Source organism: Peromyscus maniculatus, chromosome 21 (assembly GCF_049852395.1).
Source record: "Peromyscus maniculatus bairdii isolate BWxNUB_F1_BW_parent chromosome 21, HU_Pman_BW_mat_3.1, whole genome shotgun sequence".
Classification (NCBI taxonomy): domain Eukaryota; kingdom Metazoa; phylum Chordata; class Mammalia; order Rodentia; family Cricetidae; genus Peromyscus; species Peromyscus maniculatus.
Genome location: NC_134872.1, coordinates 14,005,407 through 14,023,855, shown reverse-complemented (window position 1 = coordinate 14,023,855; position 18,449 = coordinate 14,005,407). Strand labels below are relative to the sequence as shown.

General features: G+C 52.3%; 1 protein-coding gene across 8 annotated transcripts; it reads left to right on the top strand.

Annotated features, from left to right (window-relative positions):
• Nucleotides 1-1,485: 1,485 nt before the first annotated feature.
• Nucleotides 1,486-16,828, top strand: Rab36 (RAB36, member RAS oncogene family). 8 transcript variants are annotated; one of them, XM_076558643.1, is made up of 13 exons: nucleotides 1,541-1,670; nucleotides 2,774-2,861; nucleotides 3,376-3,421; nucleotides 5,179-5,437; nucleotides 6,240-6,331; nucleotides 7,287-7,352; nucleotides 8,769-8,870; nucleotides 11,021-11,085; nucleotides 12,525-12,580; nucleotides 13,273-13,350; nucleotides 13,729-13,819; nucleotides 14,635-14,732; nucleotides 15,189-16,828. In XM_076558643.1, exons 3-13 carry the CDS (start codon nucleotides 3,387-3,389, stop codon nucleotides 15,192-15,194), a joined length of 948 nt encoding a protein of 315 aa, XP_076414758.1. In that variant the 5' UTR covers nucleotides 1,541-1,670; nucleotides 2,774-2,861; nucleotides 3,376-3,386; the 3' UTR covers nucleotides 15,195-16,828. The 8 variants fall into 8 exon arrangements, with proteins under 8 accessions (XP_076414761.1, XP_076414759.1, XP_076414758.1 ...); XM_076558642.1 differs by having other exon boundaries at nucleotides 14,635-14,760; XM_076558648.1 differs by lacking the exons at nucleotides 3,376-3,421; nucleotides 5,179-5,437 and adding an exon at nucleotides 4,849-4,898 and having other exon boundaries at nucleotides 1,611-1,670; nucleotides 6,240-6,290; nucleotides 14,635-14,760.
• Nucleotides 16,829-18,449: the final 1,621 nt, after the last annotated feature.

Genomic DNA, 18,449 nt, shown 5'->3' with positions numbered 1-18,449 from the left:
AGATGGGGCGGCCTTAACCTTTGGGTGAAGTTCTCTCTGTCCCTGCATGGAGGTTGACTTTTGAGCTGGTCTTCTGCCTTCCTGATCTTTCAGGAGCTGCTACAACTTAAAACACCTAGAGCCCTGTAGTTACCACCCCCACCCTCATGCTCTTAAGAACATGAAGACACTAGGCACCTTGGTGTGGTGCATGGCCTATTATCCTATCACATGGGGGATGGGGGCAACAGGATCAGGAGTTCACGGCCATTATCATGGAAAATTTGAGGTCCACCTAGACTGCAGGAGGGCTTGCCACAAACAGTTTTTAAAAACACTGCAGTTGAGATCTGCCGGGCATGGTGACAACCACCTGTGTCTCACCCACCCTGGCTAACAGATATAGGCCTGTGTCTCATTTTGTTCCAAGGGGCAGGGTCTGGGGTGGGGGAACCTGATCTGTCAGTCCCGGTCCCACTTCCACTCCCTAGCAATAGACCCATTAAAGCCTTGCCTGCCGACCCTGCACACACTCACATCTCTTCTATCACTTCTATGCTAAAAGAAACCGGCTCCAGCAACATCTTCCTCACAAGAAATCCTTGCAAATGCGCCTGATGGGCCATTTAATAGTTGAGTAAACTAAGGGTGGGAGGCATAAAAACCCTTTAAGTCTGAAGCCTTAGCAGCGAAACTACTTAACCAAGACACAAGCAGAAGCATCGGTCTCCAGGGCATTTCCTGTTGCCTTAAAGATGACCGGAATAGATCTTCCACCCTTGGTATCACCCACATGACACTAGAAATCTACCTACTGCTGTCTGTCAGAGGATCGAGTCCGAAAGGATCTCTCTAACCAGACTGCCCTAATGTTATTTTAGAAAAGTGTGGTGAACAGCCCCGGGCTGGGAATCAGAAAACCTGGGTTCAATTCTATCTCTAACTCACTAGGCAAATCTTTTTGAATGAGCTTTTAATTTTTTGAGGGGTGGTGGTGGTGGTAAGAGTTCTGAGGAATATATCCTGGAATATATCCTGTACCCCCACACCTTGCTTTTCAACCGAAACTAGCTAGAAGGAGCCCAGGAACTTGATTCAGCTTTTAAAACATCCATTAATGAAGGAAATTAATTTTTCAGCATGAGTGCCAGAAGCCAGGCACATGCTTTCCAAATAGCATTAAATTCAAACTGATGCAGTAAGGCAGATGGTAAGCATGAGGTGGGCCCTTCCCTTGCCGCGGGGAGGATGTCAGGCTTCAATCCAATTCCAATACCCCTTTTCTGGGGACTCTCACGACCTAGCCCACCAAGGTGGCCAGAGTGAACCTCGAGCCAACCCAGCCCCTTCACGCTCACTCCTACCCAGACTCCATCCTGAGAGACCAGGCTCCACCCACCGGCCCCGCCTGAGCATCACCGCCCTGGTTGTCATGGTGAGCCTGGGCGCTCCAGTGGAGTCCGGAAGTCTCTGAGCAGGCTGTGCAGAGCTCCGCGCCCCGAGAGGCTCTCGTTGCTATGGTGATGACTCCGCGCGGGCCCTGTGCCATCAGTTTCTGCGGACTGGAGGAGGGTCCAGACCCCGCCCCTGACGTCGGGATTCAAGAGCGGCGAGCCAGTCCCGCGAGGCCCGCGCGTTGCTGTAGTGATTTGCTGCAGCCAGCGCGCCGGAACCCGGTCTTTGCAGCTTTGGTGAGTCCACTCACCCTCCAGGCTAGGGACGCATCCCGGAGGTGATAGTCCTGAGGTTCTCCTGTGCCCTGCCCTCGTCTTACCCCCAAACCCCAGTGTGGCCTGCAGCCCTGCTCTTCCTCACTGCGCGTCCACTCCGAGCCAGGCCTCTGCGGGAGCCGGGTCAGATGAGAAGGACACTGGGCTTGAGGAGCCAGACTCTCTGGGTGGTGTGGGGACCATCAGTAAAAGGGACCGGAACCTAAAGTCACTATACCACTCAGAGGCTCCATCTTGAAACACACTAAGAGCAGGAGACCCCCTCCCCACTCCAGTTCCACTACCCAGGCTGTGATCCACAGCCAGGTTTTTTTTTTTTTTTTTCATACCTCCCTCATGCCAAGGAACCTTGAGAGGGAGGCCCTCCTCCTAGACGCTCACCTCTTGACTCTGGGCAAGATGGGGTATGGGCTGCTCCTCCAGTGTGCTGCCTACAGATTGAATGGCCTCTGCCTAATGTTGCTGTTAGGGATGCAGGCTGAGATGTGCTTTTAAAGTGATGAAAAGCGATGCCGAAACTCACAGGTGCCTTTTGAGGATTTGTATGGCTTTCCAAATCTTGCCAAAAGACAGCTTAACAAATTTAGTCATAATTGACTTTGTGAATCTGGACTTGGGCAACACTTCATCCTGTAAAATAAAATGAGTGTTTTTGTTTGGTTGGTTTGGGCCTTTTTAGGACAGGTTCTCACTGTGTTGCCCAAGCACCCTGGAACCCAGCCATCTTCCTGCCTCTGCTTCCCACGTGCTGAGGACACAGGCCCGTGTTACTACGACACCTGGCTAGGAGTTTGGTTATATACAAAAAAAGGAAAGGAAAGAGGAAACAATAAAAGGGCAGGTGGTTCTTCAAAGTTACTCACTTTATAGGACTGTTCATGCCGGTTCAGGTTGTCTGGTCCCCTTTGGTTGCTGTGGATCCCTTGGTTTGCTGGGATGCTAGTCCAATCAGAATTCCGTTGATCATGTGGCACCTGGTGCACTTGGTTCTGCTTTGATCTGCTGGGCCACGATGCAGAAACAAACCTCATATATTTATATAATCCTCTTTCCCCTTGATTCAGTCTACAGAACACTGGAAGAATGAGGCCCTCTTGGACCCCTTTGGGGCCCCCTGTGAGCCAGGACCGCATCATCACCAGCTTCCCTAAGGTACAGTCTTTAGAACACCTTTGACGCTGTTTTTAGTTTTCTTTGGGTCTGGGTTGCTTTGATAAAAGGCCTCTACGATCCTCGACAAACTTGGAATTCACTAAGTGTCCCAGACTAGCCCTTAAATTTGCAATCCTCCTGCCTCAGTCTCTCCAGTGCTGGGATGGTGGGAATGTGACTCTGTTCCTAGCCCTTCCTGGACACTTCAGCCGTGTCCAGCTTTGCTAACATCCCGTCACCCCCAGAAATCAAGCATGTGAATCCCAGAGGTTGGTCTTATTTCTGAGACACTGAAAGACTGGGTGTTGAATTCTTCTAAGGCAGGCCAGTAGTGACAACAGGTAGCTGTGTGTCATAGAGATTATAAGCCATGTAGACAGTCCTTGGTATAATCTTGATGCTGTCTTTAAAGTGGTGACCATAAGCAAGTCACCCAAGCTTACCTTGGAGCTGAGGCCCATGGTAAGGGTAAGCTCCCCCAAGTCAGGATATTCCTCATTGTTCTTATTATTAGCTCTCCAGAGGATGGGGATGTGGCGTAATCGGAAAGCATTTGCCTGGTAGGTATAAAACCCTGAGTTTTATCCCCAGCACTTCGGGGGGGGGGGGGGGGCGGCACACAGGTGTAGTGGCACACACCTGTAGTTCCAGCACTTGGGAGGCAGAGACACAATTGTGAGTGTGAGGTCAGCCTGGAGTATGTAACAAGATCCATCTTTTAGAAACAAAAATGGTGTTCTAACTTCTGATCCAGGACTTTATTGCCATTCCACCTTTACTTTTTGCTGAACACTCCAATCGATACTATAGTCTAATATTAACTGCAGTGGGAAATGGTAAATACTTTCCTTTTTGGGGGGGGGGGAACAATACTTAACCCATATTACAGATGCTTTTGCCTGTTATGGAGCCAATCCCACTTCTAGGAGTTCATTTCTGTGTATGTCCTGGCATGAATGGAGAGTGTGAAAGGTCCGGCATTACAGCCTTTAGTGAAAGCAGAAGGTCAGCGTCAGTGTCCAGAGAGAGGCCGGTAGTAATGCTGCTCCTCAACAGGTGTAGGAGGGATGAGGCTCCTCTTCCCAGTGCTAAGGAGGGCCAAAGTAAATTGTTAGGTAAAAAGCAAAGAGTGGGGCTGTTGGTAGTCAAGTGTGTAGTCAAGTGTGCTGGAGCACTTGGTTAAGTCACTGCCATCGGTGGGGGTGAGGTGTCTGTTAGTACAAGCAGAAAATATTTCCGAAAGGTAATGTTAAGATCTTGTTGTGCGGCCGGGCGGGTGATGGCGCACGCCTTTAATCCCAGCACTCGGGAGGCGGAGGCAGGTGGATCTCCGTGAGTTCGAGGCCAGCCTGGTCTACAGAGCGAGATCCAGGAAAGGCGCAAAGCTACACAGAGAAACCCTGTCTCAAACAAACAACAACAACAAAAAGATCTTGTTGTGGGCTAGGCAGTGGTGGCGCACGCCTTTAATCCCAGCACTTGGGAGGCAGAGGCAGGTGGATCTTAGTGAGTTCAAGCCAGCCTGGTCTACAAGGGGAGTCCCAGGACAGACAGCCAGAATTGTTATACAGAGAAACACTATCTTTAAAAACCAAAAAAATAAAAATAAAAAAGATCTTGTTGTGCATTGATAGCTGCTAGAGCAAATGAAAAATTAGTTTTCTCCCAGGGAGTCTCACTGGGGAAACAAACCACTCTTTAGGGTAGGCGCCATCCCCAGCAGTAGATGACCAACCAAAAATGGACTCAGTGACATCTTTGGAGGTTCTTTGTCTCATAATGTTGTCGGGGCTTTCCCCCTGCCCCTGCCCCCTATCATACAGGTTTTTAGTTTGTATGTTAGGACTTCGAGTTTTGAGTTTTTAATGGAATTCCAGTGTATGTGAATAGGTATGTCTCTGATTCTGTGTGCGTTTGTGATTTTTCTTGTTTGGTTATTTTATCATACTCTGATTTGTTTGTTTTTTTATTTATTATTATTCCTTAGATGCCTGTTTGATCCATACAGAAAGGGTATGGATCCAGCTGGGAGGGAAGGTGAGGAGGAACTGGGAGGAGTAGGGGGAGGGGAAATCAATGCATTATATGAAAAAAAAAATCCATTTTCAATAAAAGAAAAAGAAAAGACCCTTGTCTTAGAGTGTCGGTTGCTGTGAAGAGAGGCCACGACCACGGCAGCTCTTATAAGGAAAACATTTCATTGTGGCTCGCTTGCAGCTCAGAGGTTCAGTCCGTTATCATCAGGATGGGACATGGTGGCGTGCAGGCAGACGGGGTGCTGGAGAGGGAGCTGAGTGTCCGTCATCTTGGCTTACAGGCAACAGGAAGTGGTCTGGGACACTGAGCAGGATCTTCAGCACATAGGAAACCTCAAAGCCCGCCTTCCACAGTGGCACACTTCCTCCAGCAAGGCCACACCTCCTAACAGTGCCACTCCCTTTGGGGGCCATTTTCTTTCAAACCACCACAACCCTGTCGCCCATGGTTGCTTCTGCGAGGCTTGCACCAGTGTGAAGAGAGACTTTCCGAGTCTTTCAGATTCTGTGCCAAAGCTCGGAAGGAGGAAGAAGATGGCTGTAAGGCTGTGGGTGTTCCCATCTGCAACCATTACTTCTTCCCCTTCTTCATCTTTTCCTCTAACTTCCTTCTCACTCGTTGACAGAGAAAGCCTTTGTGCCTCAGATCTTGGAGAGTTCCCCCGGTTTTTTTAGAGTGAGCTTGGGCCACTGCTTTCCCAATGGAGTGTGACCGTGGTAACCAGGGATGATTCAGGCTGGTGTCTCTCATATGAGTTGAAGAGAAAGGACGTATAATGGGGGCAGGAGGGGGGTGAGCAGGCCCAGTCTCATGGGACAAAAGACACTATTCACAGAGGCTCAGAGAGTCGGGAAAACTGCTTAACATCAACACAGTTGGGCATGGTAGAGCTAAGATTTGACCCAGCTGCCCTTGTAAGGCTCCAGAATGCCCAGCCCTAAGGAGTCTACCCAGGGAAGATGAGATTCCCTTACAGCCCTCTACCTACAGCAGTCAAGGCCACAGCTACAGCTGGCCATGTCCATCCTGGATCCCAGGGCCACTTCAGACCTGAGGACTTATTATCCACGTCAGGCTGGGTCAACGTGATGCTTTCGGGGGCAGATTCTTTCTCAGTCTCCTTGTCTGAGAAATGGGCTCACACTTCCTACCCCACAACCCGTGGCTTTGCCGAGATCGAGGAATGTTCACGAGGCCCTGCAAGCTTCAAGTTTCCGGAGAGAAGGAGGGTTAGGTAGTAGGTCTCATGCTCCGATGCTGCCCAGTTTGTGTTGTGGAGATGTGGCCTTGCAGGACGGTCTGCTTGCTTGTCTGCATGTCTGTCTGTCTGTCTTTTCATAGTGGTACACACCTGATGCCTGCCTGCAGCTCAAGGAGCACTTCCACAGCCAGGTCAGCACCGCCTGCCAGCGCAGGAACACGGGCACTGTTGGGTAAGCCCCGGGGGACAAGGGTGTGGAAGATGTGGGAAGAATAGAAGCACAAATGCAGGTGTAAATGAAGTGAGCCCATTGAACACACAGGCGGAGCCGGCGCCGCTCACTATCGGGACTTGAATCTAACTTTGCCATAGGAACAATTTCCCGGTTTCTCAGAACGTCGTACAGATGACGTTTCAGCTGCAGGGAAGTTTCAGCGCAGGTCCGTTTGCTCTGTCTGAACCAACTGTCTTCTGCTGTGGGATACAATCTTCCTCTCATCCCTTCAGGTTTCCGTATGTCAGAGCCTCTGGGAGACTTCTCTGACCACCTCCTGTCCCTGCCCCAGCCTGGCCGCTACATGCTCCAGAGCTCTGAAATCTTTTATTTATTTATTTGTTTGTGTGTGTGTGCTTATTTTACATCCTGACCTCAGTTTTCCCTCCCTCCTCTCCTCCCAGTCTCTCCCCCTAGCTCCCCTCTGCCACGCCCCTCCACTCCCCCTCTGTTTCTATTCAGAAAATGGCAGGCCTCCCGTGGATATTAAGAAAACGTAGCGTATCAAATTGCAGTGAGACTAGACACCTCCCCTTGTACTAAGGCTGGGCAAGGCAACCCAGTATGAGGAATAAGGTCCCAGAAGTCGGCAAAAGAACCAGAGACAGCCCCTGCTCCTCCTATTAGGAGTTCCACAAGAAGACCAAGCTACACAATTGTCACATACATGCAGAGGGCCTAGGTCAGTCCCATGCAGGCTCCCTGGTTGTCGGTTCAGTCTCTGAGCTCCTATGAGCCCAGGTTAGTTGATTCTGTGCGTTTCCTGGTGATGCCCTTGACCCCTCTGGCTCCTTTCTGCATCTAGGGTGGAAGGGTGGACTCATTCAGATAGTTCAGGGAAGGAAAGACTTGGATATGCTGAAGACACTTGTTGATACCATTCTCCAGGGTGATACGGACATATTTCCTCCAGGCTGAAGCTCTCCAAGGTGGTGGTAGTTGGTGATCTCTATGTGGGAAAGACTAGCCTCATTCACAGGTAAGTCCTGCCGCCCCACCTCCCAGCACCAAATTATCGTACCTTTGCCTGGGAGCCCCAAACAACACGTGGCTTCTGGGAACATAACACAGCCTTAGCCTGGGAAATATTTTCAAGGGCGTGGCAAGAGTCAAGGAGACGGGCTGGAGAAACGGCTTGCTGGCACTGCCCTGCCATACCCAATTTTAAAATGAAAAGTTTAAAAATAGGGAGATTGGGAGCTCAGGAAGATTGACTCGATAATTGGTCGATAAAGTGCTTGCCGCATAAGTACCCAAAACCTGAATTGAATCCCCAGGACCCCATGGAAAAGCCACATGTGGCAGCGCCTGCCCGTGATCCCAGCCCTGGGGAGACAGAGACAGGAGGATTCTTAGGGCTTGCTGCTCAGCCAGCCTCGCCAAATCAGTGAGAGATCAAAAACCAAGATGGAGAGCAATTAAAGGAAAATGCCGAGTCAGGCTCTGACCCGTACATGTGCTCATGCTCAAGCGCATGCGCGCGGTTGCGGTGACTGCCAGATGATGGAGCGTCCTTGATACTTTGCATTCATTACTCCGTCCCCTTGGGGCCCTTGCACTGCCCTCCCTGGGAATGGACCCTTGATTTCTCTCACTTTTTTGTACGATAGTGTTTGCTTTCTGGGCTGATGCAGCTCCCCTCCCCCACGTCATTTTTATTGACCGCCCGTTGCTGTGGTTTGGATAAGTATTTTTCAAAGGTCCCTGCGTCAGAGGCTTGTGTCTCTGGTCTGCGGCACTTCTGTAAGGTGGCACAACGTTTAGGAGGCGGAGCCTGGCGGGAGGTCATTAGGTCACTGGGAATGTACGCGTGAAGGGAACCGTGTGCCCCCATTTCGGCCCTTTTTTGCTTCCTGGCCATGAGGGATGTTCTTTTGCTCAGTTACATGCCGTCACCATGAGGAAGCCTCACCATTAGTTCAAAGCAACATGACTAAGTCGGTCATGGACTGAAGCTTCTAGAACTCCAGGCCCAGATGAACGTCTCCTCATGGGTTGCCATCATCTCAGGAGTTTGTTCTGGTGGTGGAGAGCTTATTTACACACCTGCACACCCACAGCCTCTGCACTACTACTTTCCTTGATGTATTTTGGTTTTGGTGGTGGTGGTGGTGTTTTTTTTTTTGGGGGGGGGGGGGATTGTTTTGTTTTTGTTTTTGTTTTTAAGCCCTGGCTGTTCCAGAACTCCCCATGTAGACCAGGCTGACCTCAGACTCACAGAGATCCAACTGCCTCTGCCTCCCTAGTGCTGGAATTAAAAGCGTGGGCCACCACACCAGGCCCATCACTTATTGATTCCCTACTGGGGGATCTTATTCCCTACAGACTTCCAGTGTTGTGAGCACCTCCACCTATTTTGGGAGGGGACCGCCAATGACTTCCTCACCTCCCACAGGTTGTGCAAGAATGTTTTTGACCGTGATTACAAGGCCACTATTGGGGTAGACTTTGAAATCGAGCGCTTTGAGATTGCGGGGATTCCCTACAGCCTCCAGATGTAAGTCTCTGATAATGTGGTTTCAAGATCTCCCCTGGGGGAAAGACCTTAGCCGGGATCTTTTTCCTCTGCCCCCCATGGTGCTCAGCAAGGATGTGTCTGGACGAGCACAGCCCTGGGTGGTGGTAAGAAACCGGGCTTCGTGGCGTATGGGTCCCTAGATTCTCTCTCCATCCTCACAGTAGCCTCACTCTGGTCAACAGATGTGGAGACGGTCTTCACGGCCCGACCTGCACTTCCACCCACTCTCCTACCCAGTAGCTTTTTACCAAGGTCCAGCCTTCTTCCCCAGGTGGACCTGTGATCTCCCAAGCAGCAGGTGTGGCCCCTGACATTTTTTTTTTCCTGAGTTCTATTCTCTATTCTCAATTATAAAGTAGGACAGAGTCGGTCCTTGTGTGCCAGCCTTGGGTGAGTAGGGTTCTGCTGGAGGCCACCCTGCCCTCATCCCGTTCTCAAGCCGGAAAGCCAGATGCTCTCCATCCTCTGATCGATGCTTCACTCTGTAAATGTGTAACCCCTCTGGCCACACTGTGCTTCCCCACTCAGTCTGTCTCCTCTCCTAACCCGTCCATGCTTTTGCCCCTCAGTGCCTCCCCCCCCCCATTTCTGCCCCACCTCCCACCCCTTTCACTTCCCCTCACATCTGTGCAAGGCCTTCCTGGGGTTCACCTTCTTCTACCTTGGTGAAAGTGCTGTGTGCTGTGGACCTCCTTCTCCCCAGTCCCCAGGGGATCCTGCAGGCCTACCCAGCTACCAGACCCCTGTGCTCTCTGGTGAGCCTCCCCCGAATGCACGCCCCCCCCCCCCCCCCCCCGTCTTGTTTAACATCCCCTGTGTTCTTCTCGCCGCCGGCTGGCATTCACCAAGCCTTTGTTCTAGCCCCCTTCCCTGGCTTCCTCCCTGGCTTTAGTCTTTATTCTGTGCCCTGCCTAGGCTGACTCCTCAGCTCCTGTGTCAGGTCCCATCTCCACGTGGAGACAGCAGCCCAGTATAATCCTGGAGCCAAATGATAATACATCCTGTGCAAGGGCGAGCCCAGGGTTGGTTCAGAGCAAAAGACGCTATGAAAATCCAGGGCTTCGTGACTGAGAGTTCTGGAAAGCTGAGAGGAGCAAAGGTCTGGTCTAGAGGGAGCAGCTAGGTGGAGCTGTACAGATAGCGGCCAGCCAGCGGACTCTCTCTGAGGCTTCAGGCAGTCTCTAATCAGAGGACCCAATGTAAAATGGGCACTGCCTTGCCACAGGCTCTCGGGATCTTATCTTGAGGCCATTGCAGCCTGGCTTACTCTATGCCCCTTCCCCACCTAGAGGCTTCTTCAGAGATGAAAAAAAAAAGAATTAATTAATGAAGGAATAAAGCCCACAAGCCTTCATTATGCTGAGCTGCCTGAAAACAAATTCAGTATCATATTTGTGGTCTATCATTTTAGTTTCCTGAGAAAAATTAAATGTTAACCTGTTGACTTTAAAAAGTGATGGATTGATGATTGGATTTCGGGGTCATCCCTGCATTTTGACAACCTGCTTTCAGCCCATACAAGTAGATCTCAGCGTGTCTCCTTCCCTTCTTGCACCTCGTACCCATGGCAGACATGATTAATCTGCTGTCCCATTCCTTTTCCATGGATCTAGGGCTCAACTTCTATTTCCTTCTCAACAAATTGTTTCAGAAAGCCGGAGCTAACTGATCAGTTGCCCAAGGGATGCAAACTGTGTCCCTATTATCCCCCTTCCCCATGTGGGGAGCTACTGTGGGAAGGTGAAGGGTACCCCTGTCACACATACGCTGAAGGCCTGTCCCGGAACCCCAGCATTGTCCTGTTATGGAACATAAGGCCCTTTATAATGTCATATAATGTCGCAGTCAGAAGGGCGGTAACTTTTTTGGACGAGGCAGTTTGCAATGTTACACCTTCTCCCCTATTGGCACAGTGACCCCAGGAAAAAACTCGGAGGGAGGGGGGATTGCAGGGAGCCGGGGCAGGGAGAGTTGGATCACCCAGGCACTTCCTGCTGTTCACGTGTGGCTGGCATGTTGGCCGTGTAGGTCCTGAGATCTTCCCATGATCTCACTATTCCATTGCCTAGGAATGCTGTGACTGCTTAACCTGCCCCCGCTGGTTTCCTGTCTCCCTCTTCCCCTCACAGCTGGGACACGGCCGGGCAGGAGAAGTTCAAGTGTATTGCGTCTGCCTACTACCGCGGTGCCCAGGGTGAGCAGCCGAATGACGCCGTAGCTCTCAACCGAAGTCGTCTACACAAACACTACTGTTCTGTCCTCCAGGAGCCACTGGGATTAGCAGTCTAGCCAGTGCTTAGGGATGAAGAAGCTGCCCAGAGGACTAGGCCCTGGCCGTCTTTGACAGTCCCACCCTTAGGGAGTCTGAAGGATCAGGTGCAGGCGGCTGCCTCGGCCCCCCAGTTTTCAACTCGAAAGAGTATTCTTGTTTAAGGGTCCCAGAAAAGAGAGAGGACCTCACGTTCCAGGTGAAGATGAGGAGAGCCTTTTCCTGTCTCAGCCAGAGGAGGGGGCTAGGCCAGGGAGGAGTGACAGGTGGACCCAGCAGAGTTGGCAGGTCCCATACTGGGGCTTTGCTGCCCACTGCCAATATGGCCAGGTACAGCAGCTGGGGGCTGAGCAGGGCTCAAAGGCAGCAGAGGTGGCAACGTGAAGTCCCCAGGAAGGAGACAGAAGGAGAGTCCGGTAGGAGGTGGGACCCTAAACCAGGCTCAAAGTGTAGGCACAGTTAGGTCTTCTCGGAGATGGTGTGAAAATCACTCTAGTTTCATCCCAGTGTAAAGAAGGGAGAACAGGATGTAAGCTGTATGTACCTGAGTTGTGGGTGGAACCTCCAGCTTGGCCATGTCCACCCTGACCTCCTCCAGCTACCCCCTCTCCTAGCCCCTCTTCCTGAGGGGTTTGCGCCTCCCTGGAGCAAATGGTGTGAGGTACCTAGTACCTAGTACACTTTTGTAAACAGTACTCACCATTCCCATCACTGGTCGGATTATCATCAGCCAAAGTGCACAGAAAGCCCTTGTCCAGCCTGCCCTGACTCCCGGCAGGGCAGCAGAGAGCCGACCTCTGCCTGGACCATCCTCCTGTGGCCTTCCCCTTGGGAATCCAGGGCAGACTCTGCGATGAAAAGAGCTGACCCCAGAGATACCTGATGGTTTGCTGCCCACGTAGCACCACGAAAGCCATTTCCTTTAACTGGTTGATACTTATCCCCATCCTTCAATTAAAAGTCTACCCAGAGCCGGGCCCTAGACCAGCAGCTTTTCAAAACAGTGTCCCTCCTGACAGCTAGGGGTATCATTCTCATCACTGTACAGACAGGGAAAACAGGTTCTCTACAGTCACAGCTCTCACCCAAGCCCACTGGGCTACGAGTGGCAGGGGATCTCTTCCCAGAGTCCACATGCTTCAAGCCTTTCACTGCGCCCCCTGCCCCTGTCCTGTTAGCTACAGGTTTGGGGGATTTGGGAGGTTGGTGGGAAGGCAGGTCCAAGGTGGCCACCACAGGGTGACTCCTCCCCAGCCTCCCCAGTGGGGCCTCCCCAGTAGTTCCTTGTGATCTGGGAAGATACCCAGGGGAGCCTCCTCCACCACACCTGTTGCTGATTGGCTGTTGGCTTTCCCTGTGTCCAGTGATCATCACAGCCTTTGACCTCACTGACGTGCAGACTCTGGGACACACCAGGCAAGTAGTCCCAGGTTCTACCTCCCTGTCTGTCTCTGTATATCATCACCTCGACTCATAAAGCTGCCTGGAAGGGCTCCCCAACCCCAGACTCTGGGCTGGGCCCAGAACCATGGGCACTTACTGTCTAGGTCCCCACTTACCCCTAATGACTTATCCCCATCTGCTGCTCAGGAGCTCAAGCTGACAGGCCACACTTTGCTTTGACATCCTGCTGCCAGCATATTAAACCTTCATTTTGAACGAGGGGCCCCTCCGTCCACTTTTACCTTGACCCCTAATAATTTCATAGCTAATCCTCCCTGACAGAAATGTTTCACTTGCTACATTGGGCAGAGATGTGGGCAGATGACCAATTTCAGAGGGCCATCATCTGCCAGAAATAATCCACCTAATGGACTGAAACCCCTCCTCCCTGTTTGCCTGGGCCCTTCACATCAGCATCTTCCAGGCCCTATGAAGGAGATAGGGATGATTTCTCCAGCTGATAAAGGGCAGAGGTCACCTAGTTCTCACAATAGGAGTCTTCACCTCTCCCAAACCTGTGCCTTTATGTTCCCAGCTCCTCCTGGTCCCACTCAGGCTCTTCTGGCTCTAGCACTAGCATCCCACTTAGTGTAGGTTGGGGTACTTTCCTTCCCTGTGCCTCCTGGCTGACTACAAGTCTCTTGTTTCCGCTCTGTACATTCTAGGCAGTGGCTGGAGGACGCACTGAGGGAGAATGAGGCAGGCTCTTGCTTCATCTTCCTCGTGGGAACCAAGAAGGATCTCCTGGTAAGCAGACTGAAGCTGGAGGCCCAACCCCGAGGAACTTTCCAGAAAGTGCCCGTGCTTGCAGCCCGCTTTTGAGGAGCAGTGAGCAACACTGGCATGCCTTGTGTCGGGCTTCAAAGCAGGCTTGAAGAGAGTACTCAGGCTCCCGGGCTCCCCACTAAGAGGCAGGGATGACTCAGATTTCCCTCTGGGGACCACTAACGCATCATCCCTAGGCAAGCAGCATCCCCGCACTGGGAGCATCCCCGCACTGGGACACCCCACCACACCCATTGGCTTAGGGGGGAGTGAGAAGCAAGGTTGGAGAGCGAGGTGGCCATTCCAGGGACGCCCTGCAATGACCCAAGGTACCGGCTCAGGCAGCGCTGTTTCCTCCAGTCAGGCGCCGCGTGTGAGCAAGCCGAAGCCGAGGCTGTGCACCTGGCCAATGAGATGCAGGCAGAGTACTGGTCTGTGTCAGCCAAAACCGGTGAGTAGCGCACCATGCATGCATTGATTACCAAAAACCTGCAGGATGCAGAAGTGTCAAGAGCAGAGTTGGAAAACCAGGCTCTTGGGGAGATGAGAGGAAAGGACACGCCGTAAAGAGATTCCAACGCCGTGGGAACTCAGAAATACGGCCGGTAGTCCTTGCCTCCAGTGCACAGAGACAGTGTGGATCTGGCCGTGGACTGGGTATGAATGGAAACTGGAAGTGCCACCTCGAGGCCACCACCAACACTGGGAGCATCCCATGCCTGGAGCCATCTGCTGTTCCTTCCCAGCCGTGGCCTCCACCCACCACCCCATAGCACCCGCCCTCCTTGATCGCACTAAGGGCAGGTTCTCTGGAATCCCACTGTAGGGCAAGGAGGGCTATTCTGCACAGTCGCACAGGTTGATGCTGCGCATGGGCAGTGTTCACGTCGGTACTGGGACTGTAGGAGGATGCGTACAGATTCCACGTAAAGGGCCAACAGCACGTGGGTAGCTCCTAAAGAGAAGGCACGCATTCAAGCTCGTCCCGGATGGTGCAACTGTTCAGTAGCAACCGATTGAGAGGGAAGGTTCTAGGAAAGGAAGGCTCAGGTGTTTGAGTGCCCTGGGGTGGGGTTGGCAGCAGGATAGGCATGGGGACCAGATCCCAATGGGAAGGCAGGCTGCCACCCAGCACTGTGCTGCCGCCCATGGATGGGCTGGTCACTGGCCATCAGGAGGGCTCTGAAAGGATCGTGGCTGGCCTAAGGATTTGCCCATAATGCATCTGAGGGCCCCTTGAGTCACAGCTGTCTTGTGGCCCCCCAGGAGAGAACGTGAAGGCATTCTTCAGCCGTGTGGCCGCCCTAGCATTCGAGCAGTCTGTCCTTCAGGACCTAGAGAAGAGGCCCAGCGCTCAGGCCCAGGTCGGAGATGGAGATGGAGACCTAATCCGTGCGTACAGTGAGGGCTTGGGGCGGGGGGCAGTGCTGAGGAGCAGGATAGGGACCAGAAGTCCACACCCACCGTTGTTAACTGGCCAACCTGGCGGTCTTCTTGGGCCGTCACCACATCTCAGGCCTGTGGCTTCCGTGACCCCACCTGTCGGCTCAGACACCTGCCCCAGCCTCCCTGATCTCCACACAGCCTCGTCTTGGGCCAGGCTCAAGCTCCTGATCTTCAGATATGTCTTGCCTCCAGCTTACCTGAATGCCACAACCCCAAATGTCCCCTGGATCCCTCCCACACCAGCTCATCCAGGCTTCAGAGGACAGGCCCAGGGGACCGAGGTTCGGGCCCCAGCTACCAGGGTGGAGTCATCTTTGACCGGTGTCCGCTGTAGGGTGCCTGTTGGATGCCATCTTATTTTCCTGTCTTTGTAGGAATAGAGGCGCCCAAGACCCAGGAGAATAGGAGGCCACCCGGCCTGGGCTGCTGTTAGTGGATGCCAGCCTCAGAGCCATCCGCTCCCTGCATACACACGGGGTGAAATGGAGCCCAAACTCCGCAGCAGATCTGCCCTCAAGCTGAAGAAGGCCTGTGTCTCCGGGGCTCAGCCGTTTCTCTTTGGCCCAGCCCCACTGACTGCCAGGGCTCCATACTGTCCGGCTGGTTGCAGGTGGGCACTAGGGTGAGCCTTCCCTACAGGGTCTTCAGACAGTCACTGTGGTCTCAAGAGGCTTCAAGACTGCAATCTCAGGACGCTCAGGGCTAGCCCACACCCCTTACCCAATCATATCTGCAGTCACCCGGAGCCCTTCCCTGCTGATCCTAGGTGAGGCCTCTGAACCCCCATCTCCGTGTTCTACGCACCAAGACTTGTCAGAGTCGGCAAGTAAAACTCACCTGCCACCCCACCTGGGGGTTCTCCCATCCAGAAGACATGGAGTTCTTTCTAGGTCTCGGAGCTTCGGACCTAGCTATCCACCGTCCCTCTGCCACAGAATTTCAGGACCCTTGAGTTCCGCCGTTAAGCACAATGGACAGAGTCCATCTGGACGCTCTGGCAGAGTCCTGCCTCTATCTCTGAGATTCCCCATGGCCCGGCCCTGCGTGTCAGAGGATGGATCGTCGTGACTCTGCTGAGAGATGACAGTTGCATGGAGTCCCTCTGGCAGCTCCTTCTGCATCCCCAAGCCTAGCCCTGCCCTGTGCCGTCACCTGTACCCATCCATCCCTGCTGACCTCCCATGTGTCTCTCCAGCTGTCCTGCAGATCTCTCGGGACTTGGGCGATGGTCCACATATCTCTGGAGGACTTGGGACATGCAGACTCTAGCTTGCCTAACCCCTTCCCTGCATATCAGCAGGAACACTGCTCCCTGCTTGGGTCCAGGGTCTCCCCCGACTCCTCACCCACTCCATTTTCCTATAGCTCTGGGTCTAGACTCATGCCTCCCTGTCTTACTCCCGGCATAAGAAGGTGGGCACACCCGGCATTCCAAGCTGCTGCTTCCTTCCCCCCCTCCCATACAGGGTCTCATGTAGCGCATGTTGGCATCCAACTCTGTATGTAGCTGAGGCTGGCCTTGGATATTACTTGCCCTCCGTCTCCCAAGCGCCGGGATTACAGACGTGTATCACCATATGCAGGAACACCTGCTTCTTAGGGACGATAGGCATTTGCAGGCAGCCGTATTGGCCAGTGCCCTTTTCTAAGTGCCTGGCATACCACACATTTCCATGACTGTTCATTAACTCAGCGATGGCCCAACAGCCGAGGACACTGGCATATTTTCCTGTTCCATACCAGCATTCATTAGCTTTATTTTAGTGCTCCCCCCCCCCCATTTTTCTCTCTCTCCCCCCCACAAAAACAGGGTGTCACCACGTATACGAGACTGGCCCTGAGTTTGTAGCAATCCTGCTTCTGCCTCCCAAGTGCTGGGGTCACGGACATGGAGCTCACATTTGGCTCAAGCTCTTTTATTTTTAAAAGTATGTAAAACCTCTCTTTAAAGGAATTCAGTGGTTGGTGTTAAACTAGGCGGTCAGCATATAAATGAAAATACTTCTGCCCTGAAGTCGGTTGTCGTCTTTGAACTGAACGTGGTGAACAGTTGGTAAAATTCCTTCTTCCGTGCTGTCCTTCTGTCCCCTAGTCCTTGAGGCTGGATTCTCCAGAGTGCCCTTGTACTGTACACATTGCTCGGTGGCCTACCTGCCCAATGATCTGCCCTGGTCTCTCACTGTGGGCACATGCCAAGCCTTCCCATACTTCAGCAAAACATACAGTTTCCTTAGTGTGGCTAGGCTGAAGTTCATTTGACTTCCTTATCTCCTGGTCAGCTGGTTCATGTCCCGCCACCGCTGTTAGCTTTCACCCATAGTTCATAGAATTCAGAAAGGGTCTCGGTGGGCTCTTCTCTGAACTGTGACCCCCTACCTTGGTCCACCAAGACATGGCCTGTTAGGGACAGGCTACATTGTTGTTGCTTAAGGGAGGTCTGGGTCTAGTGTGTGTAGTGTAATGCTTCACGGGGCGGAAGTAGATGGCAATGGTGACCGGAAGCCTCCCCTCATCCTTCTGTGTCCTAGGGCAGTGATGTGGAGTGTATCCCGTCATGATCTCCAAGACTGGAAGTACACTGCTTTGCATACATCCACATCTCTGTAGATAACTGTTTATTAAACTCTCGTTGTGTTGCCCACCACAGTATGCTAGCATGCTTCCGTAGGGCCCCCGGTCACAATAACCGTCTCTCCAATTTCAGTATTTGGCCTGGGAGGATAGATTCTAAGCTTACCAAGGAAAACCAAGGATTCAGATATTTCTCTACCAATCAACAGTGTTGTCTTAATATGTCTGTGTGACTAAAACCCCACACCATAGGGCTGAGTAAGTTAGAAACAGTAGATTGATTTATGCTTCTGGTGGCTGGGAAGTCCAAGAGAAGGGCATTCACATCTGGCAAGGACAACCATGCCACATCCTAGCGTGGTACTTGGACCAGGGGGCATGCACTGAACAGGGAAGTCCAGTGACCAAATTTGCTTTTGTAACAAACTCGGTATTGTGTTAAAGCGCAATGTATTCAGGAGTCCCAAACCCTTCCCAATGGGTACTGTCTCTCAACACTGTTGCATTTGGAATTAACTTTCAATGTGAGGGGTTTTTGTTGTTTTGTTGTTTTGTTTTTTTGATTTTCGAGACACGGTTTCTCTGTGTAGCTTTGTGCCTTTCCTGGAACTTACTCTGTAGCCCAGGCTGGCCTTGAACTCACGGAGATCCACCTGCCTCTGCCTCCTGAGTGCTGGGATTAAAGGCGTGCGCCACCACCGCCCGGCATTCAATGTGAGTTTTAGAGGAGACATCCAAAGCACAGTAAGTGGACTAGAGGTGTCATTCGGTGGTAAGAGTTCTTGCCGACCACAGGTTCCCTACCCATCCCTGAAAGGCAAACCCGAGGGGTTGGAGAGACGGCTCAGCAGTCAGAGGCACTTATGGCTCTTGCAGAAGACGCAGGTTCAGTTCCCAGGCCCCACATGGTGGCTCACAACCACCTGCAACTCCAGTTCTGACCCCCTTCCGACCTTCCTGGGTTCCTATACACGCACGGTACACATGCTTTCACTTGGATATGCACACACGCTCATAAAACGAGTCTTTAAAAATGTTTTGTAAAAAAGTTATAGCAAACCCCA